This window comes from Arvicola amphibius, chromosome 9 (assembly GCF_903992535.2).
Source record: "Arvicola amphibius chromosome 9, mArvAmp1.2, whole genome shotgun sequence".
Taxonomy (NCBI): Eukaryota; Metazoa; Chordata; class Mammalia; order Rodentia; family Cricetidae; genus Arvicola; species Arvicola amphibius.
The window spans coordinates 64,325,192-64,351,920 of NC_052055.2; the positions used below are offsets into that span (position 1 = coordinate 64,325,192).

Below are 26,729 nucleotides of genomic sequence, written 5' to 3' on the forward strand. Positions count from 1 at the left end.
AAATTAACAGATGTTCAGTTATAATAATCAAACTTTTGGTCATAATAGATTTTCTAGATATACAGAGATGTATTTCAGTTAGATAATCTCCAAAACTTCAAAGACCTATAGAATACAGCATTTCAAAAGTTTAAAGAACTTAGACTTTTCTCGACAGTGAGACATTTCTGTTTTTGGCAACGCCAATTACTTCAGAGAGGTTGATGGTCATCAAAAAAACTCATATGAAATTTCCTTTCAATATGACAAGGCTAGCCATTTGAGCAAGAAACTGCTCTTCCCTGGACTGCTTGATGGTACGCTGCACAAACTGGACAAGCATTACTCACAGAAAAAAATGACTGCTGAACTTCCCTAGAGAAGGTGAGACAATCCTTCACGATTCCTGCTTTATGAAAGAGTCTGCCAGACATTCTGCAGAACACAGAAGAAAGTGACTGACAAACTGCCAATATAGGCAAAACAGTCTTTCAAATTTCTTGCTTCACAAAAAATGTCTGCTGGATACTGTGGGCCTATTAGGCTGAAGATGGATGCCCCAACATTACAGAAGAACGTGGAGTAACTGCCCAGGCAGCAAGCAGTCTCTGTCAATTCTAGAGTTTTGGAAGTATCATTCCTGTTTACTCTGGTAATATTATATTTTTCTGGGGTCTTTGATGGAGTTGAAGTAAAATGTGTTTGTCATTGTCCTTAGACTAGCTCTAACCCTGACATCTAGAATGTGTTTGTCGATGTCCTTAGACTAGTTTTAATCCTAACATCTAGAATGTGTTTGTCGATGCCCTTAGACTAGCTCTAATCCTAACATCTAGGATGATTTTGTTGATGTCCTTAGAATAGCTCTAATTCTAACATCTAGAATGTGTTTGTTGATGTGCTAGAGAAAAGATAAGAATAATTTCCTGCCTTTTCTAACTTTGGGGATCATAAACTTTTATGGCTGAAGCAGTGGTCTAGGCAGTATAAACAGAGTATTAAGGCTAGACAACAACATGCATTCAGAGTTTATTGAAGTTCATTGAGCCAGGCTTCAATGAGATTCTTTTTTAAAAAATTTTTAATTGTTTATTTTTTATTCTATTTTTCCTTCCCTCTGCCCCCACTCCCCCACTCTCATACTGGAGTTTTTAGGTGGTTTTAGAAGAATTGATGCAAGCCTGGTACTTGAAGGCAAAGACGTCTCTTTTAGCATCTCTAGAGGCCAAGGTTGTGTTCATGCTCATGGCATTTGAATCAACTCCCCTCCCCCTCCCTCTCCAGTCCGAAGAGCAGTAAGGGTTCCCTGTCCTGTGGGAAGTCCGAGGTCCTCCCCCTTCCATCCAGGTCTAGGAAGGTGAGCATCCAAACAGGCTAGCCAGCACCCCCCCCCCCAAAGCCAGTACATGCAGTAGGATCAAAACCCAATGCCATTGTCCTTGGCTTCTCAGCAGCACTCATTGTCCACCATGTTCAGGGAGTCCGGTTTTATCCCATGCTTTTTCAGTCCCAGTCCAGCTGGCCTTGGTGAGCTCCCATTAGATCAGCCCCACCATCTCAGTGGGTGGGTGCACCCCTCATGGTCCTGACTTCCTTGCTCATGTTCTCCCTCCTTCTGCTCCTCATTTGGACCTTGGGAGCTCAGTCCAGTGCTCCAATGTGGGGCTCTGTCTCTATCTCCATCCATCGCCAGATGAAGGTTCTATAGTGATATGCAAGATATTTATCAGTATGGCTATAGGAAAGGGCCATTTCAGACTCCCTCTCCTCAGCTGCCCAAGGAACTAACTGGGGACATCTCCCTGAATACTTGGGAACCCCTCTAGAGTCAATTCTCTTGCCAGCTCTAAAATGGCTCCCTTAGTCAATGAGATTCTTATTTTTTAATATTTATTTATTTATTTATTTATTGTGTATATAATATTCTGTCTGTGTGTATGCCTGCAGGTCAGAAGAGGGCACCAGACCCCATTACAGATGGATGTGAGCCACCATGTGGTTGCTGGGAATTGAACTCAGGACCTTTGGATGAGCAGGCAATGCTCTTAACCTCTGAGCCATCTCTCCAGCCCCCCAATAAATGAGATTCTTAATAGTGGAAGTGGTTAGGCCAATCATAGTGCAAAGGATGATGCAAAAAAAACCCCGAGTAATCATTAAGAAAAACTGGGGCTGGGTGGTGGCTTTGAGATGACTCAGGTTGTCAAGTCCAATGATTTAAGTTCAATACCTGGAAACAATGGTAGAAGGAAAGAGCAAATTCCTGAAAGTTGTCCTCTAACCTACACACAACCACACACACACACACACACACACGCACTGTTAAAAACAATAAAAAGAGGCACTGGACTACTTTGCTGGAGTCAGACTAGGTGGTGTGAATTGTGAGAAACTTAACTATAAAGTTGATTCAAATACCATGAACATGAACACAACCTTGGCCTCTGGAGATGCTAAAAGAGACGTCTTTGCCTTCAAGTACCAGGCTTGCATCAATTCTTCTAAAACCACCTAAAAACTCCAGTATGAGAAAAGTTTCCAGACATAAAGTTTGATACAAGAACATGTCCAGGCCATCCCCACCGTGATCTCCCTTCCTGACTCCCGTGAGCTCTGTAACAGCCTACAGTAGGTCAAAGGCTGACTGCAGGGAGTTTTAAAGACTTTTTATTTTTGTTTCCTAAAGGAGGAAACTCTAAGAGAGACAAGTGAAAAACCAAGACACCTTGCTGGGCCACAAATGACAAGGGAAGTTGGCATGATAAAGTGACATGTGAGTCTTTCAATGTGCAATTTTCTGAGAATACTTCTCTCAGAGTGGGACAGTCTTAATTATGTTCTCTTCCTACCCTAACCTGTGCTAGCAGATGCGCACCTACACACAGGCTACTCTTGGAGAACTAAGAACCTAGGCTGTCAAATGTGATTTGTAAAATTACTATTTGGAAAATCACTTTAAATAAAAATTGCTTCCAAGCAGCCTGATTTTGTTTCACATTGAAATTAGAACTAAATTTAAACCAAGGACCTTCCTTGGAAAAGCTCCCTTTCCCCCTGTAGTCTTGAAGTGAGTTACATCGAAATATTGCCACACGGACAGCACAAAATGATGGCAAATCAAAGCTTTCACCTGAAGGATCTAGCTAGTCTCCATTCTAGGAAGCATGGAGCTTATTGCATTGGCTTTAGGACATCTTAGTCAGGGAAGAAAGTGAGTAGACCAGATGTGACTCAACAGGATATAAAACTCAGTGCTTCCCAAGTGACACTTGCCTTTGGCAGGGCTAGCATAAAAGCATGAAACTGTGCCTGGGGAGATGGGTCAGTTGGCAAAGTGCTTGTTGAGCAAGCATGTGGACTGGAGCTTAACTCCCAGCCTCCATAAAAATATCTGTGCATGTTGCTGTGAGCTTGTACTGGGAAGAAGGAGCTGGAGCATCCCTGGGACTTTCAGGCCAGACAATCTAGTCAAGTCAGTAAGCCCTAAGTTGCAGCAACAGAATGTCCCCAAAATCAAGATGGACTGTCTGAGGAAGAGAATTTGAAGCTGATTTCTGGTTTCCATGCACATATACATGTACTTATATATTCACATAGATGCCATCACACTTGAATCCATACACAATTGCACACATACAATGAACAAACAAACAAACAAACAAATAAATAAAATAATGAAAAGGGGAAAGGAAAATGGAGCTAAAGCTTGAGTCTGTGTATTATGGACCCGGAGTTCATAACCTGGGCAAAAATATGGACTTCCACTTTGATACCTGAAGTTAACACCAAGCAGGGATGTGAGGAGAAGCCTGGGAAGATTTCCTCACGTGCACTGCAGATCTGTTCCCACAACTCATTACTGAGCACAACAGAAGGATGGATTACACACTCTTGAATTATTTTATAGCTGCATGTAAGCAATCTTTTCTAGAGACTTGATTTTATCAATTTAAATTCATTTCTCCTCTCAATTTTTTTCTAATGAATTATTTTATCTTTTCCTTCATATGTGAATGCATTCTTTGGATCCAAATCCATTCCTCACTCTAACTCATTCTGGGTCTATCTCCAAATCACCCCATAACTTTCATAATCTCCTTTTAAAGAACACACACACACACACACACACACACACACACACACAACCAATACAAATTCCCTACACAAATATACATGCACTCACACACACATACACAGACACCCTCCACACTCACACCCAGTCACCCCCACACCCAACCCCCCCATACCTTTTGAATCCAACTAGGGTTTTACACAGTATGTATATGGCATGAGTCCACTATAGCATGAGAAATCCACAAGAGGTACCAACACTTAAGAAACTGACGTTTTCTTTCCAACCAGCCATTACGTGCTAATAGCTTCTCAAACAAAAAGTGGGGTCTTGAAATCTACACCCTCCTCAGCATCCACACTGAAATATGGACTAGATTAACTAGTGCAGGCTTTGAATTAGCAGCAATGCTCCGAGAGTTCTCCTGTCTAAAGAGACTGTTTTGCAGCTGTGCTCCCTAACCTCTGGCTTTTTCAAATTTTCCATTTCTTCTCTGTTTGCTGAGCCTGGCAGGGAGAGGTTTGATGGTACCCTCAAATTAGTAGAGTCATGACCCAGGCAACACAAACAGTGACTGGTGGGTTACAGTGCTGGTTTTTTGCTCTCTGGGGCAGTAGTGTTTCATGGGTTGACCTATTTCTATAGAACACGGCATGTTAGCTAGGATTCAAAGACAGATATTCTTTCATCTTCCACCAGGAGGACTTACAGCTCTCAGACCGCAAGCTCTTGTTCCCATTGTTCTGTTAAATCCCTCACATGGCTCTTGAAAATTCAGTACTCTGAACTTCAGGTAAGTGAAAAATCTGTTGTTTTTCAGTGAAACTGTTTGTATTTTGTTGTTTTTCTTTTGAACATCCTCTTTGGCTTTGCTGCTTCTGAGGGAGCAAACCTAAATTCCCCTAGCTTTTCACTTTAGACAATGCCCTGTCTCTATAACCAGTAAACCCTTAGTCTCATCAGGATGCCTTATGTCAACATTTCATTTGGCCACATGGGTGGTAGTGTAGAATATAAGAAAGTCTTCATAAAGTAAGCATTCTCTTTGGTAACACTGTCCACAAAAAAGAAAATACATAATTTAAATAATTTTGCAAACTGTTGAATGCTTTGCAAAACTTAAACAAGACAATATGACAAGAAAGCGGAAGGAGAGAAATACCATCATGTGGTCAGGTAAGGCCAGAGAAGCAGCACTGCCCGTGGGGGAGCAGGTGAGGAGGAACCCTGAAAGGCAGCAGGATCCAGTGAGGCAAGAAAGATTGGATTCCTGCCAACACCAGAAGCACCAGGTGACCTGGCAAGGCAGGCAGGGAAGAAGGCATAGGACCTAGACTGTTATGGTAAGAAGTCTAGATTTGCTGGTTCTTTAGCTTGCATATGTCCACCTTAACATGCTGTTTTTGTTCAACTCATGCTTAGGAGTCATACTGGTAAGACTTTTATAGAAAAAACAATCTCATATCAAACTGAGTATCTAGACCTTACAAGTTTTCCAACCTCTCTTCTTCCATGATATCTGATCAGGAATTGTACTGTTGATGTAGAAGGTAGGACTCAACTCTGAAACTCTGAAATTTGATTGGTTGTGGTCTTCTGCAATAATCTCTATCTGTGATGTTGCCAGTGATCCATATGTGTTTTGGGAGTTCCTTGTGAGACCTTGTAGTGTGGTATAATAATATGGTATACCATATTCACATATTTCATAGGTTCACAGACTTTTTTCCAGACACATGTTATGAAATAGAATATTAGTTTAAATATGTCAAGATATGTTACATTTGTTTATGTTGCATTTTATTTAAGTATATAAAGGTTTGTTCCTTTTTATGCTTCAGCTTTTTAATTATGTAAAGATGTGTTGCTATGGCTGCCTAAGGTATTTGATTGGTTTAATAAAATTCTGAACAGCCAATACCTAGGCAGTAAGGGATAGGTGGGGCAGGCAGAGACAAGAAATAGGGAGAGGAGAAGAGAAAAGAGAGAACAAGGGAGAAAGACAGGGAGATACCCAGGGCCAGGCAGCCATCAGCAAGCTGGATAACAGAGGAATGCATAAAGAATGAGGGAAAGGTAAAATGTTCTGATGTGTACTGTAGTTGAAAGAAAACAGCTTAAAATAAGTTATGAGCTAGTGGGACAGGCATAAGACTAGACTGAGCATTCATAACTAATAATAAGTCTTTGTGTCATGATTTTGGAGCTGGTTGGAGACCCAAGAGAAACTCACCCAAGTAGTTAATGACACATGGTAGACCAGTGAAGTAAAACCAGATAAGTTGGTCAATACAATAGGTATGTGCATAGCTGAACTATTTTCTTAGGGTTTTTATTATTGTATTAAAACACAATGACCCAGAGCAATTCGAGGAATAACTGGTTTGTTTTAACTTTCAGATCCACATCACAGTTCATTACTAAAGAAAGTCAGAACAGAAAGTCAAAGAGGCCAGGAACTGACACATAGGCCACTGAGGAGTACTGCTTATTGGCTTGTTCCTCATGGCTTGCTCAGCCTCTTTTCTTTCAGCACCGAGATGACCACCCCAGAGGTGACATAAATTACAGTGGGTTCAGTTTTCCCTTGTCAATCATCAATCAAGAGAATGCACTGCAGGCTTGTTGACAGGCTCATCTAGTGAGAATATTTTCTCAACTGAGGTTCTCTTTTCTCAAATGACTCTAGCCTATGTCAAGTTGATAAAAAAAAACCAGCTAGTATAATGACTGATAGACAGGCTTATAAATGGTAGATAAGAGGGAGGGAGGAAGAAAAGGAGGGGGAAGGGGAAACAGAGTGGAGAGAAAGGCAAAAAGACATTGGGGTGGGGAGAAGGAGAGGGAAGAGGAACTAGACATGTAATAGTGAAACAGAAGGACACTAAAGACAAAAACAAGGCCTTAAAATACCCAGGGAAGAAGTGTTGACAAGGTACTTAATTAACAATTAGACTGATAAAATTTATCAACATAATGGAGAAATTCAAATTAGTAACTTTGAAGAAATGAGAGAAAAAAAACAAAAAAATTCATACTTCTAAGCAAGAAGAAAAGCCAGGGATCCCTGCTTCCCTAGAAACTGAATCTTATCACAAAGGTGAAATAATAAGCACCGAGTGCACTTGTCAAAACACAAAGGACACCATGGAGGTATCTTTGGAGTGATTCCAGAAACTAGTGCACACATATGTAACATGTAGTAAGCATGGCTCTGAGGTAAGTAGGGAAAGTGAGGCTTCATTGAATTATGATGCTGAGAAAATTCATTAACTATATGGAAAATAAGTAAGAGTCATATCAGTTCATTAACCAAACAATTTTGGATAGCTTAAAGAAAGGTAAAAAGGCAAATAAATGTTAAAGTAACAGAAGTAAATAAAACAAAACATATTTATGGTCTAGTGTTATGGTGTGGAGGCCTAAAAACATGATCCTATTTACTCCTTGTCTGAAGGTCAAAGGTGTTGACAAGTGTAGCTACACACCCTGACCTAGGGTGTGGTTACTTGGTGTTTTGGACATTAAGATGGTGCATACAGGTAGATGATCCACTCCACCCTGACCAGTGGTCAGGAAATTCAAGCATACTTCTGTTCCTTCTTTTGAAATAGGAGGTTTGACTTTGAGAGTAGCTGTTTTCAGGTCTAGGGTGGGTTCACTGCCTAAACAACAGAATGTTTTTCTCATGGATTATTTGCTTGATGCTTCAAAGTATTGAAGCAAGTAACTGTTGTAGTTATCTTTTGTATTATATTAAAGCAATCGTTTGTCTTCTTCCTCCTTGTTGTACTGGGGTATAAAAGTGTATGGAAAATTAAGTACAGGGGATTTCAGTATTCACTGAAACTCCCTCCCAATACTATTCTATGTTTCTGTTTTATTATTTTCACTTGTGTCTTTGTCTTCTTTACTATTTTTTTCTGATACCCATGCCCCTCCCCTGGTAAGTGGTATTTTTGTTGAAGCTAGTCTCCAACATTATGGAATCATTTTTTAAAAATGATATATAGGTAAAAGTAGCCACAGAAGAAAATATTTTTAAATTTGATTTATGAAAGTAGTATTATCTATGTATTAAATGGCACTAAATGTTTGCATATTCACAGAATGGATGTTTTAGTAGCTGTGGTAGTGAGGGAGAGAGGGCTATTTGTAAGAGCATGGATGGGTCAATCTTGGAAGCAATGCTGACTCCAGTGGAGGGAGTCTTGCAACATGGCATGTGGTACCATTTCAATATCACGTGTGTCTGTAAACTGATGGAAACAGAGGCAGAGACCCACAGCAGAACATTGGTCCCCAAAGTTCCCAAAGTTCAGTTGAAGAGTGAGAGGAGTGATAATATGAGAAAAGAGGTCAAGACCATGATGGGGACACCCACTGAAACAGCTTACCTGGGCTGATGGGAGCTCACCAACTCCAAGGAACCTGTATAGGACTAAATTAGACCCTCTGAATGTGAGTGACAGTTGTATGGCTGGAGCAGACTGCAGGGCCACTAGCAGTGGCACCAGGATTTACCCCTACTGCTTGTACTGGCTTTTTGGAACCCATTCTTTTTTTGATGGATACCTTGCTCAGCCTATATATATCAGGAGGGTCTTGGTCTTTCCTCAAAGCAATGTTCGCTATCATCTCTGAGAAGTGGATGGGGGTGGGGTGGGGAAAAGATGGAAGGAATGGGAGAAGGGGAAGGAGTGGGAACTGGGATTGATATGTAAAATGAAAAAAAGATAGTTTGTTTTCTTTTTTAAATAAATAGAGTGAGCTCTTGGTTCATTCACTAAGAGACTCTGCTCTGTCTCAAAAAAAAAATAGGTGGAGATTGAAAGAGGAGGACACCTGGCATTGACCTCTGACCTTCCCATATGCAGGTAAAAGCCCTGCAACACATATCAAACTCTATGGGAGTATTCACACAGACAAAACAAACAAGATCATGAAATGAGTTTGGGTGGGCACTGGGTTTGATGAGAAAGGGGGAGAAGAAACAACAGGGCAAGTTTGTCGAGGAATATATTATACTTTGAACATATTAAGTCTTCGGGGCCTGCCCTCAGCACTTCAACATATAGAGCAGAGCTCTCAAAAGACAAAAGCATAGAGCCAAGAGTCCTGTGGTCCTATTTCTTATTTTGTAAAATAATGTATAGCATGTACATTACTAATGTATATGTTTTCACAAATAATTTATTGTTCACATTTGCTTACTTCTCATCATTTTAGAATACTATTTCCTGTAGTGCTACAACTCTCCATTCAATACATCTGACTATGCTGAAACTTGTGTGTGCGTGTGTGTGTGAGTGTGTGTGTGTGTGTGTGTCTGTAGTACTGGGAATTGAAACTTGGGCCTCACATTACTTCATTAGTTTTTCTCTCTCGCTCTCTCTCTCTTTCTCTCAGCTATCTATATCCTTTAAAGGATATAATTCTTGCCCCCGCTCCTAAGTCTTTTATTTTTGATGCACGCTCTTTCACATTTGCTCAGGTTGGCATTGAACTTGTAGTCTTTTTGCCTCATTCTCAGAGTAGCTGGGATTGCAGGAGTGTGCAGTCACTCTCAACAAAACAAAGCAGAACTCTGGAGTATTCAGTTTTGCAAGCACATTACAAAATAATGGTACTTGTGTTCAGAACAGTGGGAGGACTCAGGCGTTGTGATGAATCATCAGGTTTCAAGCCACTGCGAGTCTGCAGGAGGAACCACCCAAGTTTTGTTAGGAGATGTTGAGGTCACCCTCACACACCCCCTTGCTTTCAGTCCAGAGCCTCTCTCAGAATGTTGAGATCACTGCCTGTGTTTCCTGTAAATAGCAACTCAAGAATGTCACTGTAAAGACTTGAAGCCACCAAATTCAGGACCTCTTTCCCCTTTTAACAAAAAAGTGGGGGGATAGAAAGAGGTGGCTTAGCATTTTATGCTTCTTAGATAATGTTAGTGGAAACTGAAGTAGAGATGAGCACATTTATAACATTAATATGTTTTAGTCATTGTTAGAAACCTCCCAGTATGACAGCATTAAAAAATTTATCCCTCCCCCAAATTGTTGGCATTTATTGCTGCACAGCCATCACAGCATCAAAACAAGGCAGCACCCACTATGCACAGCAAAACAATATTCATGTGTAGTTCAATCAATGCTTGAGATTTAGCCTTCTTCATGTTTGAAAACAGTTCTTTTGGATGCTCTCCAATCATCTTATTTGTTTATCTCAAGTTCAAATCTCTTTATGTAAAGGAAAACTAGATTTCTTAAAATCAGATGAATTTGTGTTAAAAACCAATTTATAAAGCTTACCATAACTAATCGTGAAGTAAACTCACCACAATCTAAATAGCAGCAATAGCTAAGTTAACCAATTCCTGGGGGCCACCAGAAGCTATAATTTGGGGCAAATATGGAAAATATGTCAATAGCATGAGATACATAATTAGCATAAAGTCAAAACAGCAATATCTAGTCTTTCAAAGAAACTTAAAAAACATTTTATATGCTTTAATTTTCTTGTGAGAAAAAGTGGGATGTTATTCTAAAGCTGTTCAGTCTAATAGAGCTGCAGGAATCCCAGTTCCCACTCCACAGATTCCTTCTCAATGGGAACAGCTCTTTTCTGCTTCTGTTTTATTTGAACATGGGCTGATGCCAGTCTTGTTTTCATTATTTTGTATTTATTGTTTATAGTTAGACAGATTCACCCACTATGTAATGAGAACCCCATGGATTTCTGGTTGTCTTTGTACAAGTAGTCACTCAGTTTTCAGAGTCAATGAATTCAGGTAGTTACATTACGCAGTTTACAGTCTCTTATGGAAGTGTTTCATCTTTCATAAGCATTGCTCTCCCAAGAAGCTTGGTGATTGGATACTTCTATGTGCATGTGTGGGAATTAAGGAATGGTGTTTGCTGACAGCAAAGGACACAGCAAATTGAAGAACAGGAGTCCTTAACCACAGGCTGGCACCAGAATGTAACTTTTCCTGACAGTCAAAGAATGCTGGAGCAGTTGGAAGGCTTTCCACAGAGTTGTGGATTACACAAAAGAGTGGTCCAAACTTATTCAGCCATTAAACTGTATCTCGAGATTTTGGAGATAAGTTTGTGGTGTTGTGTGTGTGTGTGTGTGTGTGTGTGTGTGTGTTGTGGTATGTGTGTATAAAAGTAAGCATTTTGAGAGTCAAGTAATCCAGAATGATAAAAATCTCAAAAGAAAGCTTCAGTTCATATGTACTCTCATATTTTTTAAAAATAAATATGTAGTCTAACTTAGCTGAATTTTATTTAGTATTCAGTGTTTACATTTCTTTTTACACCCTTTCAAAAACACTACTGCCAATGTTTCCCAAAGGCTGTCTCTTTATTGTATTTTCATCTTAGTCACTGGATCCCTGTCACCAAGTAGCAGCCTGGCTTCTCCCAAGGACATGGTGACTTTAGCTCAGGGAAGGACAGCAGCTTGCCTAGGCCCAGAACAGCACTATCATTTCTATGGTCTTGCATTCATCTTTCTTTCCCAGTGTGTCTTCTCACACTGCTGTTCTGTACTAGGGATCCTCTTTACAAAGAAGCAATGCTTTAGGGCTCCAGACACAATGATACAGCTTCTGCTGAAGAATACTGTGGCAAAGGAACTATAAACCTGGACAAAATGCACCAATGCCATACAGGGAGTAAGATTTCAGTGACTATGATCTTTGGGGAAAGGGAGGCACACCAGCCTGCACACCATGTTAAGATCTGTGCAAAGGGAGGCACACCAGTCTGCACACCATGTTAAAATCTGTGCAAAGGGAGGCACACCAGCCTGCACACCGTGTTGAGATCTGTGCAAAGGAAGTCACACCAGCCTGCACACTGTGTTGAGATCTGTGCAAAGGGAAGCACACCAGCCTGCACACCGTGTTGAGACAGGTATCTTAAAGGAAAATGTCCACTGTTGCTTTGCAAGATGAAACAGCAAACTAGAAAGGAGCAGTGTCACAAGGTAAGGAGATAAGATGAAGGTCAGAGAAGGCATTCTGTGGAGGATTTGGGGGATAAAATACCTGGAGAGGGGGTAACTGTATCATTGCTAGGCTGGGGAGTATTAGCCAACACCAAACTTTCATATGAAGGGCACAGTGCACCAAGAAGTTTAAACTGAAGATGTGTCTAGAAGGAGGCTGGGTTGCCGAACATAGATTTCATAGTCACATTGGCCTGAGGACCTGGAATCTGAAGTCAAGTTTTACCAAGAAAAAAGGGATTGAAATATGCTTAAGTGTCAGGAGAGTCCAGAGAAAACATTTCAAGAGTGAGGGAAACACTTTAAGCCTAAGGACAAACTGAAAGAGATGGCTGTGGACATGACAGAGGTGACCTGTTGGTGCTCCATCACCAGAAGAAGCCTTATCCGACATAGTGGAAAATGGTGGGGAGAAACTTCCATTGGTGATGCATACTTTAAACAAGATTTTGACACTGCTTTAAAAAGGAAAAATGATAGTGAGACAAAGAAGAGAAGAGAGGAGAAGAGAAGGGAGGAAAAGAAAAGACGGGAGAAGTAGTAATATACTGGATGAAATTAGATTATAATGTCACACCATAGTTAAAAATCCACTAAAATCTAGTCTCTTGAGTTCCTTATATATTTTGGAGATCAGACCTTTGTCTGTTGTGGGGTTGGTGAAGATCTTTTCCCAGTCAGTAGGCTGCCTTTTTGTCTTAGTGACAGTGTCCTTTGCTTTACAGAAGCTGCTCAGCTTCAGGAGGTCCCATTTATTCAATGTTGCCCTTAATGTCTGTGCTGCTGGGGCTAAACGTAGGAAGCGGTCTCCTGTGCCCAAATGTTGTAGAGTACTTCCCACTTTCTCCTCTAACAGGTTCAGTGTGTTCAGATTGATATTGAGGTCTTTAATCCATTTGGACTTGAGTTTTGTGCATGGTGATAGACACGGATCTACTTTCATTCTTCTACAGGTTGACATCCAGTTATGCCAGCACCATTTGTTGAAGATGCTTTCTTTCTTCCATTGTGTGCTTTTAGCTCCTTTATCAAAAATCAGGTGTTCATAGATTTGTGGGTTAAGATCTGGGTCTTCTATGCTAATGAACCCAATTAAAAAATGGGGCACTGAACTCAACAGAGAATTCTCAACAGAAGAAGTTCGAATGGCCAAAAGACACTTAAGGGCATGCTCAACCTCCTTAGCAATCAGGGAAATGCAAATCAAAACAACATTAAGATACCATCTTACACCTGTCAGAATGGCTAAAATCAAAAACACCAATGATAGCCTTTGCTGGAGAGGATGTGGAGTAAGGGGTACACTCATCCATTGCTGGTGGGAATGCAAACTTGTGCAACCGCTTTGGAAAGCAGTGTGGAGGTTTCTCAGGAAATTTGGGATCCACCTACCCCAGGACCCAGCAATCCCACTCTTGGGAATTTACCCAAGAGATGCCCAATCATATTACAAAAGCATCTGTTCAACTATGTTTATAGCAGCATTATTTGTAGTAGCCAGAACCTGGAAACAACCTAGATGCCCTTCAGTGGAAGAATGGTTGAAGAAAGTGTGGAATATATACATGCTAGAATACTACTCAGCGGTAAAAAACAATGACATCTTGAATTTTGCATGCAAATGGAGGGAAATAGAAAACACCATCCTGAGTGAGGTAACCCAGGCCCAAAAAGATGAACATGGGATGTACTCACTCATAATTGGGTTCTAGCCATAAATAAAGGACATCGAGCCTATAATTCGTAAAAATCCTAGAGAAGCTATATAAGAAGGTGAGCCCAAAGAAAAACATATAGTTATCCTCCTGGATACTGGAAGTAGACAAGATTGCCGGACAAAAAAATGGGAACATAGGGGTGGGGTGGGATGGGGGGAGGGGGGATGGGGCAAGAAAAGTGTGAAGTGGAGGATGGGAAGAGCTTGGGGATATAGGTTGGGATATAGGAAGGGTGGATATGGAAACAAGGAATAATATATCTTAGTTAAGGGAGCCATTCTAGGGTTGGCACAGGCTTGACTCTAGAGGGGTTCCCAGGTGTCCAGGAAGACGCCCCCAGCTAGGTCCTTGGGCAGCTGAGGAGAGGGTGCCAGAAATGTCCAGATCCTATTGCCATACTCATGAATATCTTGCATATCACCATAGAACCTTCACCTGGCATTGGATGGAGAAAATGACAGAGCCCCACATAGGAGCACCAGACTGAGCTCCCAAGGTCCCGATGAGGAGCAAAAGGAGGGAGATCATGAGCAAGGAAGTCAGGACCGTGAGGAGTGCGTTTACCCATTGAGACGGTGGGACAGATCTAACGGGAGACCACCAAGTCCAGTTGGAATGGAACTGATGGAACAGGGGACCAAACTGGGCTCTCTGAATGTGGCTGACGGTGGAGGAGGACTGAGAAACCAAGGACAACGGCAATGAATGTGAACTCTACAGCATGGACGGGCTCACTGTGAGCCTTAACCTTCACCTGGCGATGGATGGAGATAGAGACAGAGCCCCACATTGGAGCACCAGACTGAGCTCCCAAAGTTCTGATGAGGAGCGGATGGAGAGAGATCATGAGAAAGAAAGTCAGAACCATGAGGGATGCGTTCACCCACTGAGACGGCAGGACAGAACTAATGGGAGACCACCAAGTCCACTTGGAATGGGACTGATGGAACATGCGACCAAATCGGACACTCTGAGGGTGGCTGATGGTGGAGGCTGACCGAGGAGCCAAGGACAATGGCAATGGGCTTGGTCTCTACGACATGGACGGGCTCTGTGTGAGCCTTGTCAGTTTGGTTGCTCACCTTCCTGGACCTGGGGGGAGTTGGGAGGACCTTGAACTCAACATAGTGTAGAGAACCCTGATTGCTGTTTGGCCTCAAGAGGGAGGGAGTGGGGGTGTGGGTGGAGGGGAGGGGAGGGAAGGGGGAAGAGAAGGGGAGGAGATGGCAATTTTTAATAAAAAATAAATAAACTGGAAAAAAATCCACTAAAATAAGAGACTTAAATGTCAAACACCAAACTCTAGAGGCTGACACTGAATAAAAGTTTTCAGACATTGATCTGGACAATGATGTTTCTTTTGAATGTGACTCTAACACACAGAAATACCAGTAAGGAAAGACTAATTAAATTATGTCAAGTTGAAAGGTTTATAACAAGTGAAACAAACAACGGAGTAAGAAACACACTGCAGAATGGTAGCTAACCACACATCTGATAGAAGTTGGTAGTAAAAATGCATGTGGATCTCAGACAAGCCAATGGCAAGAAAAACATAACCTGGTTAAAAATGGGCAGACAGGGAAGGAACCAGCATAAGGACTAACCTAGACCCTCTGAATGTGGGTGATAGTTGTATGGCTGGGGCAGACTGTGGGGCCACTGGCAGTGGATTTATCCCTACTGCTTGTGCTGGCTCTTTGGGAACCCATTATCTTTGGATGGATACCTTGCTTATCCTAGATATAGTAGGAAGGGCCTTGAACATTCCCCAAAGCATTCCTTACCCTTTCTGAGGAGTGGATGGGGATGAGGTGGGGTGGGAGGGAAGGTGGAGGCGATGGGAGTAGTGGAGGGAGTGGGAACTGGGATTGATATGTAAAATGAAAAAAAAAGATTGCTTTATTTTTGAAATAAAATAATTAGTAAAGATACTCTTTGAAAGTAGATATACAAAAGGAGTTGGACATCACTAGTAATCATGGAAATGCAAAATAAAACTGCAATCAGATATAATCTCACAGTAACTGGGGTGTTTACTGTCACAGAGCTGAGAGGTGAGATTAGAAGGGGAAATCCTCACATATTGTAGGAGGAATTGCACAGTAGACACTAAAGTATAGCTACTACTGATCCAATAATTCTACTACTTGCCATGTATGCAAATGAACTGAGATCAGTATGTTGCAGAGACATATGTGTGTTCATGCTCATTGTCACATTCTTCCCAATAGTTAAGACATGGGGTCAACTTGAATGTGAATCAATGAACAGACGAAGAAAGAAAGCACAGTATTTATGTACTCTGGAGTACTATTGACTCTTGATGAAGAAGGAAGTTCCATCATTTACAACATTGATGAACTCAGGTGTGGGGGCAGTATGCTTAGTGAAGCAAGCCTGATATGATCCCATATGATTTCTCCTTTGTTGTGATCTGGCTGCACCCAGATAGATGGCTTGGCTGCCCTCACTCCCCCTGACAGACAGCTGAACTTCATTGTACCCTGTACTTGACAAGGATGTTTGTGTTCTTCTGGTGTGTGGTGTTTTAAAGAAGTGTTCTTCAGTACACAATGCCTTGACCTTGACCTCAGGTTCTAGCTTCTCAGCATGGCTACACCAGCTGCCTAAATATATTAAAGGCTTAAGATTGGGGAAAGGGTTCTTTCTTCTGCATTGAAGCCTCCTGTCTTAATCCCAGCACCCCACGCAGCCAGTGGGGATTCGTGAATGGGGTTGCTCCAGCCCCCAGCTAAATCGAGGATATTGGGGAAGGTAACAAGTGCTTAAAATGGGGTCGTATACAAATAAAGTAGAAATGACAGACCAGATACTGAATCTCTTATAACAGCAGGGCATGAAAGTTAAGAGGGAGATGACCTCTAATTTTGTTCGCACCATAGCGGATGCAAGCCCTTGGTTTCTTGCAGGGCAGAGGGGGTTGTTAAATGTTCCCAACTGGGAACAAGTTAAGTTAGACTTACAAAGAGAGTTACAGAAACAGGGGCTAGAGCACTTGCCTACGGCGATGTTCTCCTTATGGAGATGGGTGAAGGACACACTACTAATGGAGAAAGTGAAAGTACAGGAACTGCTGAAGAAGGTTAGTAGAGCGCTTACAGAAATGCATAAAAAGAAACTAGGTGCTTGGTGAGCATAGAGGATAAGGACATGTAAGAGGTTACAGTTAATCAGATTCCTGGTGAAGAAAGTTAAGAGAGCGAAAGCTCAGGGGGAAAGGAATCTGAGGAAGAGCAGCTAGAGAAAGAGATCGCAGAGCTGTGGCACAGGCTGCATCGCTGCTGAGTCCACAGGAGCCCTTCCTGGCCCCCATCCTGCACCCCTATGCTGGCCTCATGTGTCAACCATCCCCTAAGGCCCGAGGGATGTCTGGTGGCATGGTCATGGACCCCCTTTTACCCAAGATTCCCCAGAATTTATTACATAAATCCAACCTAGGCAGGGGTAGTCTCTGTGTTTACAGGAATGCATTTCTGTGGACCATGTGCCTGTATGGATGCTGTTCCCCTCATCCTTGAGGAGGGGCTTGTGTTTAATGGAACTTCCAGTTATAATCAGACAGATATTTTCAAAGATTCCTTACATAGCTGGAAGGAATTTTTCTATTCATTCTCCCCCTTGTGTATTGACACCCTTCTTTTTTATGACATAGAATGGGTTTGGATCTAAGGAGGATGGGAGTCTTAATTGTTCTTTCAGCAATTGTACCCTTACTAACTGCTGGACCACAGAAGACAACACCCTTCTTGTAAGGATGTCTGCTGCCATGCCTATACCAGTTAAGGATAAAGGGTGTGTCCCTGTTGTTCTGGGTTGGCAGAGAAGAGATTTTTAAATCACCGCAGCCGTGGTTGCCGTTATTGCCACCGTAGCTACTGCTGCCAGAATTGCTCTCTCCCAGACTGTGCAGACAGCTGAGACTGTCTACCAGCTGGCTGAAAAGAGTCAGCAATGCTCTGGACATTCAAAATGACCTTAATGGACATATTCAATTGATCGTATTGACCTTGATCCAACAAGTGGCTCTGGTTCAGGAACAAGTGGACTATCTTTGGACTTTTCAACAGTTAACATGTTCCAGCTTTTATCATGTTATGTGTGTTACTCCTGGCACTGTATTGCATGCTTCTGCTACTGTTATGGAGCTTAATTTTTACAAGAGAGGGGTTTGGAATATTGCTTTTGCTAATTTTACCACCCAGTTAGTGCATAATATTCAGGCTGTAAATTCTGCCTGGGTTGAGCCTGTCCAGGCCAGTGAATGGTGGGCTTGGATGGCTAATGTAAGAGGATGGTTTCAGTGCTGGTTCAGCTCATTGGTGCTGTCAGTCCTGGGGATACTTGGTTTAGGGCTATGTGAGTTTGGCTGCAGATGCTGAATAAGAGGTAGCTACTAACGGTCAATGCTTTGCAGTCAGGATACCACCCAAGTCAGGGCCATTTTCTATGACAGGCAAGGTACTCCACTCAAAGTAACCTAAGACAGGCACTTTATTTAATAAAAATAAAAGGGAGGAGTAGTGATCTGGTTGCATCCAGATGGCTTGGCCACCCTCACTCCCCCTGACCAACAGCTGAACTTCCATGTACCCTGTATCTGACAAGGATGTTTGTGTTCTTTCTGGTGTGTGGTGTTTTGCAGAAGTGTTCTTCCATACACGAAGCCCTGACCTTGACCTCAAGTTCTAGCTGCTCAGCATGGCTAGGGCCTGCTGCCTAAAGATATAAAAGGCTTAAGCTTGGGGCAAATAAAGGGTTCTTTCTTCTGCACTGAAACTTCCATGTCTGAATCCCGGCACCCCACACCAGTTGGGATATCCACGCTGCGCTGGTACGGCAGCCTTTATGGGAAATGTGGAGAAAGCTGTAATCATAAAAGCTGAGAAAATGATGGAAGTTACTTGAGGAAGGTAGGAGATATTGGTCTAAGGACACAAAGTTTCATCGCTATTTCAGCATGGTGACTATCTTAAACAATGTCATGTTGTCCACCTGACTATTGCTGAGAGCATTTTAAATGTTATAATGAATATGAATATTAGAAACAACATAATAATTAGCTTGATTTATGAATTTAATAATGTATGCGTATTTCAAAACAATATGCTATACTCCTTAAAACAGTCATTTTATACTATCACTGAGAAAAACTGTATCTTGAATTTTAAGATCCAGTCTATTGCACTAGATGCATGGGTGCACTTTCAGAAGGCAGGACCTTTGCTACCTGACTGCAGACTTTAATCCTGGGTCTGTGCTCTGGTGTTGCTCTAGTCGCCTGCTAACTCGCATAACCACAGCCACTCTGATCCTGTTTGCTCTGCCACCGAAATGGATTGACACTAATCTTAAGGGATGTTTTAACCATTTAATCATCAATGTTTGTATAGGAGGAATACTTAGCATAATTGGTAGCTAATAAATATTGACTCTCATTGTTGTATTCTATTAACAGTGGAGAGGATGGGATATCATATCTTTATCTAACATCACTTATATCCCATACCTAGATGAAAGAATATGCAATTCTCATTTTCTATCAATTTTTTAAAAGAGAGAATACTAATTATTACCCAAAATGTTTATATATTATGAATTAGTGATAACTCCAGTTTCTTAAAGTTCTATGTGCTACAAATATCTGAGACAAGACACTGACTGTTACACAATGAGCTGCATGCTCTGGCTTGCCTTTCAACAATCATTCCTATTAAGTCATTATCACTGACACATCTAACTAAGTCATGTCCACAATCGGCTTAAACACAAGACACAATATAGTACATATTTTAACAGGAAAGTTGTTTGTATAAACTGAAACATGAAACAAATATGTAATTGCACATTATGCTTTAAGTGTGACAATCTTGGGATTGAATCAATTTATGAAAATTTTGTCACTTTGAGATAGATTATTTTTTGTGGTACCATTTTAGAAAAAAGATTAGTTTCGAGGAAATTTCCTGTCGAGCGGTTGAAAGGCTGAACATACAACAAGCACACAATAAGCTCTTACCCACAGACTTTCCCTTGAAGTTGTCAAATGCTGAAGGGTGTCACTTATTTCTGGGTAAGTACTGTGTATCACTGAAACTGCAATTAGACGTGAGCACATGAAGACGAGCAAGCAAGAAACTTCCACAAATAGTACTTTCCTCACATGTTAGCAAGGAACTGCAGGTTCTACTGGATACATCAGTTAACTAGGGGCTGAATATCTTACCTGCAGAGTCCTTTGAAGGAAGGCTATGACATTTGCCTCTACTGTTCTATCTGATTCCCAGTCCCACATGCTATATTAGAAAGGGGACTTACATCGCTCTCATGACCTTCCCGAAGATTGTATGTGAGGTCGTGCTGGATGTCTTCTACAAATTTGTGTGCGTACTCAGGGTAAAGGCCCAGGACCTCAAAGAGCCCTTTAAGGATGATGCACTGAAGATCACAGTAGGTCAGTGCCTTCACGTCAGCATTGGTCTTGATCACCTGGTCTTTAATTGATAGATTTGCTCCAATTAAATCCCCCTTCCCTAGGAACAGTGAAAAGAAAGAATCACATCATTTTGAAGAAAAGCAGAGCTGAGGCCAAGAAACTTCATTTGCTTTACAGACTCTATTTCTCTCAGATTGTACAAGAAAGGGAAGATCATGTGAGCACAGATACTCAATTTCAGCATTACTGAGAGTTGGGGCTCAATTGCTCTTTTGTTGTGGTATGCAAGGTATTAAAACATTGTCACATGTCCTGTTGTAGATGGAGCTGTCACTGGTTGTGAGCACTAGTTAGAGGACTGTGAATGGCTTAGGCATCACAGACCACCCATGGGCTCTAAGCAGCTCTCTGGCAGGAATTGGAAAGTGACTTTGAACCAGTCAGTTTGTCACAGTCACTTCAACCATTCAAGCTAGTAATGACTGATTTTCCTAGGCAGACAAATGGCTCTGAGCTTCTCAGGTCAGTGCTGCAGCAAACCTACTGTCTAGAGTCTAGAACTTTGATAGCAACCAAACTTTTGGTAGAAGCATGATATTCAGCAGACTAAGATTCTTTCCTTTACTTGTGATCATGTCTGCAAGATGGACGGAAGTGTGAACTGGAAGGAGAAACTCTCCCTCCCTCTTCTGAGTAAGGAGTAAGAGCTGAACATTTTGGGCCATGGTTTGCATATAATAGTGTGTAACGTTAGAGCACAGCTCCCAGTTGTCACGTTCGGTGACAGCATAAGAATGCACTTTCCTATCCAGATAAGGAGTGAATAGGTAGGGTCTCACAGGACTACTTGTGTGACCAGTGTTTTCCCAATTCCCCTTGATGTCTAACAGCAGTGTGCCTGTCTACAGTAATTAGGCTGCCTTCTAGGAACTAACTTGCTTGTTTGTTGATGAGCTAATACTGGACAATTTCATCATTTAAATACTTTATGTGATTTCAAAGCCTCCATGTGTCTCTCGTATCCCTTAGAGCTGCTCTGAGGCCATGTGGGTTCTGACAGCTGCCGCCACATTACTTGTAAGAGACAAAATTCCAAGTCCTGTTCCTCAATGCCTGGCAGCGCACTGGCTCCGGTTTGGGTCCTGGTGGTGCAGTGGTGGCCTCAGCTCTTACATCTAATTTCTAAATGATTACTTTATTGTGCCCAGAATTTCGGAAACAAAATTCCTGACACTAAACTCATAAAAGCCCATTCTATTTAATTTATCAGTAGAAGGAAAGATGAAATTAATCATGCATGATTGATATATTGAGAATATGTATAAAATAAAAATTAAGGTAAAATTATTAAATTACATCAAATATTAATTTCAAATTAATATTAGATTTTAAACTCTAAAGTTACGGTTACTTTGGCAGAAGAAAACAAAACATATAGTCTTAGTTTTAGTTTCTGGCTACATTTTCTGGAAGAATTCGAACCTGACTTATTATAGTCATTAATATTGCTAAATTTGAAATTATGTTTCTCTACATTTTGTTTAAAATCTCCACAGTTGCTTAACAATGCAAAGTTGAAGGCATGTATAAGATAGAATCACAGACAGGAAGTAATCAGTAGTGCAGTGATTCTTTACCTTTGTCCTTTTGAGGATGATTATCAGGACAGCATCATGGATAAAATTCTGTTATGCCAGGGACATTTGGAGGGACATTAAGCCCTCTATACTTTCATATTTATGATTGCTGTAGTATGATGATAAGCAAAAGAATACCACAAACACTTAGCTAAATTTGGCACTTTGGAAAGAATTCTAGTTTCCAGCTTTTTTCTTGATTTGGTGAGTGTTTATGGAGATGGACAATGTTTTGAGTCTTACATTGAGCTCTATCTGGGCCTCTTTGCCTCTTAACTGTCCTGTAGGTTCCTTCCTGCTTTTGTTGAGATTCCTGAACTATTCTTTAACTACTCCAGGTCTTAGTATTCTTATTCCTGAAAGAGAAGAATGATTTCTCCGCCCCCTTGGGTGATGATAGGTACTATCTCTTCAGAGCTGGTTTGCCTCTGAGAATCAACCACAATAACAAATAGGGATATTGAATTACACAGAGACAGATGAATGTCATCCGCTGAGACACTACTCATCAATCATTGCCATTTTCTGCCTTCATCACAAATTCCTATGACAGTTCTATCCAGGCATGAGAACTGGAAATGTTGATTGGCAGGTGCTGTTTCTTGAGTTTTTGTTTAAAAACTTCTTTCTCACAAGACCACTAATTTATTTCAGTGACAGAATGAACTCCTGTTAAGTAACTAGAGAGCAAATATGAAGCTGTATGCTTAGTAAATCAGTGTAGGTTGAATTAGTCAACGTGAAGTAATATTATGATAAAGAAAATTACATCATCCCTCCTATATGTTAATCTTGACTCTTCAGAGTTTCGAATGATCATAGGACAAGCTGGACTTACACTAATTTTGACACATACACGGTGGGAGCAGAGTAGTGAAATACCGTCATTAAAAAAAATCACAATTTATGAAGAAATTTGGAGCAGGGAACAAAACAGCAATGAAGTAAATCTTTCAGCAATAAGTAATTTTAATTATAAGAGTGATTACTATTGGATCATGTTTTATAAGCTATAGCAGTCATATTGAAGCCATTAACTTTTCACGTTTTTGTTCTAATGTCATGGATGATATCTTCTTCTTCCATTCCTTAAACTGTTGTTAGTCAACAAATTGAAAAATGGATGAATAAAAGCCTGACTATTTTTAAATGGTGTGTTATATCTGCTTGCATGTATGTTATATCATAAGGTTCTAAAAAATAATCAGATGTTCTCAAAAGTAGGCTCTGTCAATAGGCAAATCAGCAGGCTTTAAAAGTTTCAGTGGTACTAGGGAAACTTCAGGAAAATGAGATTTAAACCATGTTTCAGAAGCAAATTAGAAATCATTGTAAATTCTAAGTCAGAATTACAAAGTTGTAGAATGATTGTTCTTTAACTTTGCAAGTCAAGAATAGGAACCCACTGCTTTAACATCTTCTTCACTTAACTAGAGGAGAACACCACAGAAGGCTAATAAAAACTAAACCAAATCTTGAAGGGCAATCCCACCTTTCCTTCATTAAGTGAAACTGAAATCCTCAGGAAGCAGTGAAAGCCAGAGCCACAAGGTTCTGTCAGTACCTAGTCATCAGCTAGTCCTCTCTAGTTGAAGCAGCTACACTGTCATAGTCTGTTAGCTATGCTGTAGCACAATGCAGCTAACGCATGATAAGCAACAAGGATGTATTACTGATGGTTCTAGAGCTGAGAAATTCAAGGTCAGGGCTTTGGCTGCTTAAGTGTATAATAAGGGCCAACTTTCTCCTTCTTATCTCTTTATTTATCATTGTGATATCATGGCAGAAAAAGTTAGGTGGCTCTCTGAGGCTTCTACTTTGGAAGGTATCAATCATATCCTAGGTTCCCACAACCTAATTTCATATCCCCAAAGACGTGTTTCAGGAAATGAATTTGGAAAACACATTCAGATCTGACAAGATTTCAAAACTTGATAATGCCCCTAAGGCATACTTGGGACTCAGAATTATCACTTCTCTCATATAATCTGTCTGGAAGCTCACAACCTCAGCAGCAGGTTGACAGTGCTGACATAAAATGATATATATTCTTTAGATAAGGAAAGGGAAGTAGGCTCCCACTCAGAATCAGAAAATGCCTCTACATCTGTGTCTACATTCTATGAAGGTTTAAATGTCACATGTGCCAAAATACTTCACAAGGCATTGTTCACAAATCAGTTTCTTAGAAGATTATAACAAAAAGTACTGCATTAGCCATTTAGACATTTCTCTATTGCTTTGCTGTTTAAAATGTGCCTTGAATTCATGTAATGCTCAACGACCCCACACCCTGGGCAAATTTTCCATCTTACCCTTTTCTTGAGTTTAATCCCAATATGGGCAAAACTTCTAGCAACTTTTGTTCTGCCACAATCTTAGTGCTCACACCACTGTCCAGTTTACTCACAGATTTGCAATAAGGGTTGACTGAACAAACAAATGAGAGTGAATTAAAAAAAAAAACTCATAACATTGAGAGTGAATTTTTTTCTACATTAGGTCATATATTGTCTTCTGCCAGTTTCCCTTTGCATTTCATTGAAAAATAATTATGTTAGCACTTGAAGTCAACATCGAATGGCACAGAGTTCTCACAGCTATGGGTTGTCTGTGAGGAACTGAAAGGAGCTAGTGTCCACTCTAGCAGTATTAGGTTAATGGCAGTGATGAAAATTGTTCTCAAAGTTAAATCATTTTTGCTCTATTTCTGGCACAGATAAAACTTAATTATAACATTCTTTGGACGGACTCTCTACAAAATTCAAAAATTCTTCATGAAAACCGGCTACTGTTGCACAGAAGACTGGGCTGTGATTAGAACTCAGAAAGACTTTGATATGGGTACAGTAACTAAGGGAACATTTACTCACTTGTAAGATGGGGATAATATTAATATTGTCTGAACTTTGTTTACATAAGAATTATGATATGGTGTAAATTGAATCCAATATGGAGTCTATATATGTATCTGTAACTTGCCAACTCCTATTAGTATCTACCGTACCCTTCCCTACTTTGTATTCCTCATACTTTAGAGTAAAATTTCAGAGAAACTTTTCAGCCCAAACCTACCTAGAATAGCCAATACCATGCTGTCTTTAAGAACCTCCATGGATCCTGAACACACAAAGTAGATGGCCTGAAGAGCATCTCCCTGGCGTAGCAGATACTCTCCTGGAGCACAGAATGAAGTTTTGATATGGAGAGACAAAGATCTGAGGCAGCCCCGGCTGGCACATTCAAAGAGCGACAGCTGTAAGATTTCCTTGTTTAGATGCATTGTGATGTCAGAGCGCAGCTCATCTGGAAAGTCTTTCAAAAGCTGTTGGGGAAGAGGAAGGAATAAAGAAAAGTGTGGTGAATCTGGTCTAGTCAATGACTTTGCGAGACACCAGTGGTGCTCTTCCTACATGGTTAACTGCATTATACAAGAGGAGGTTCACGTATTCTATGAGATTCCACTGCACAATCTCCAGGGCTATATAGTGAGTATGACCTTAACTATGTACCACTGAATAATCAGGCGATAATAAATCTGGAGAAATTTTTTAAAATTCTAAAATATCCTGGTAGGAAGGCATGTGACTCTTCTAGATATGGGGACTTGGACCCACTGAGATTTCTTAATGTGTCTAGATCATATGAAAAGATCAAGTTATCCCTCTTAAAATATTTATTATTAAGTTTAAAATATGAGAGAAAATGAAGTATTTGTCTTTCAGTGTCTGTCTTATTTCATTAAACATATTGATCTATCCATTTCTGCTCTGAAAATGCCATATTTTTATGAGTAAAATTCCATTGTAGGAATGGGGGCACAGATACAGATGGAGAAAGGGGATCATCAGGAATAAGGAATCTTAAAGGAGGGCTAGGAGGGGGAAAGAGAGGATCATGGAATTCATATGGCATGAAAGCAGAGGATTTAGTGGGGGCCAAAAGGGAACCAACAGGAGGGGACCCCCATCCTTGTTCATTAAGAAACTGAGGAAACAACAAACAAGCCTACGGTATATATAAAAGTGGATTATGTTATAAGTTATCTAACTAAAAAATAGTTGGCTACTTGGCTATTGAACTGGTTGATGTATTAGTAGACTATTTGCTTGATCTAGTTGTCTTTCTTACATAGGGGTTGTTTAAAGCTTTCTTGAATTCTACATATACCATATTTGCCTATAATTTGTTTCTTTTTTAACTTTATGGATCACTGTAGCAAGTTTACATTGAGTAATCACTCAACATTATGACATTAAACTGTCCTAAGGATGAATCCTTTCAAAAAAACATGAGTATGAAAATAAATCCATTTGAATGAATAAAGTAGTAAATTCTTATTAAACTGTCATCACAGAGTAGCAGTTTAAAAACACCAGTCATGATGCATAGTGGTTTGTAGGTCTATGATGACAAAGACAAAGAGATAAAGAGGCTGGTAAATGTGTCCCTCTCTTATGCCTGCATTAGAACTCTTTGTCTTTACCTATTGATGGGTGTTTTTTGCCTGAAAATATCAAGATATGAAATGCACATTACCTCATTTGAATCTATTCCATTGTTGACTGACCAGGTTGTCTGAAAGTACTCAAGCATCCTCTGCTTGAGCTGCTGGGGAAGGTGATGCACGCGGATGAAATCCTTTAGGTCCTTGGTTCTGGTGTGATAGAGACTCCACCTGGAGTACATCCTCTGTATGATGGCAGTCACATTCCCAAACACCAAGGCATGCATCAGGGCTATAGAGCACAACAGAACTCAGGATAGTAAGACAGAGGCCCCTGTACATATAAGTCTAGCTTATAGATGGATTAGAGTACAACATAATTATATAGCCATACTGATATGATTCTTTT

General features: G+C 40.7%; 1 protein-coding gene across 1 annotated transcript in view; it reads right to left on the minus strand.

Annotated features, from left to right (window-relative positions):
* The window catches only part of Kcnh8 (potassium voltage-gated channel subfamily H member 8), a 463,803-nt gene that overhangs the window by 73,365 nt on the left and 363,709 nt on the right, over positions 1-26,729 (minus strand). The window contains exons 9-11 of the mRNA XM_038342973.1: positions 26,413-26,612; positions 24,949-25,198; positions 20,119-20,333 (exon numbers count right to left, since the gene is read on the minus strand). Coding sequence (XP_038198901.1) covers positions 20,119-20,333; positions 24,949-25,198; positions 26,413-26,612 — 665 coding nt within the window. The remainder of the gene's footprint in view (positions 1-20,118; positions 20,334-24,948; positions 25,199-26,412; positions 26,613-26,729) is intronic.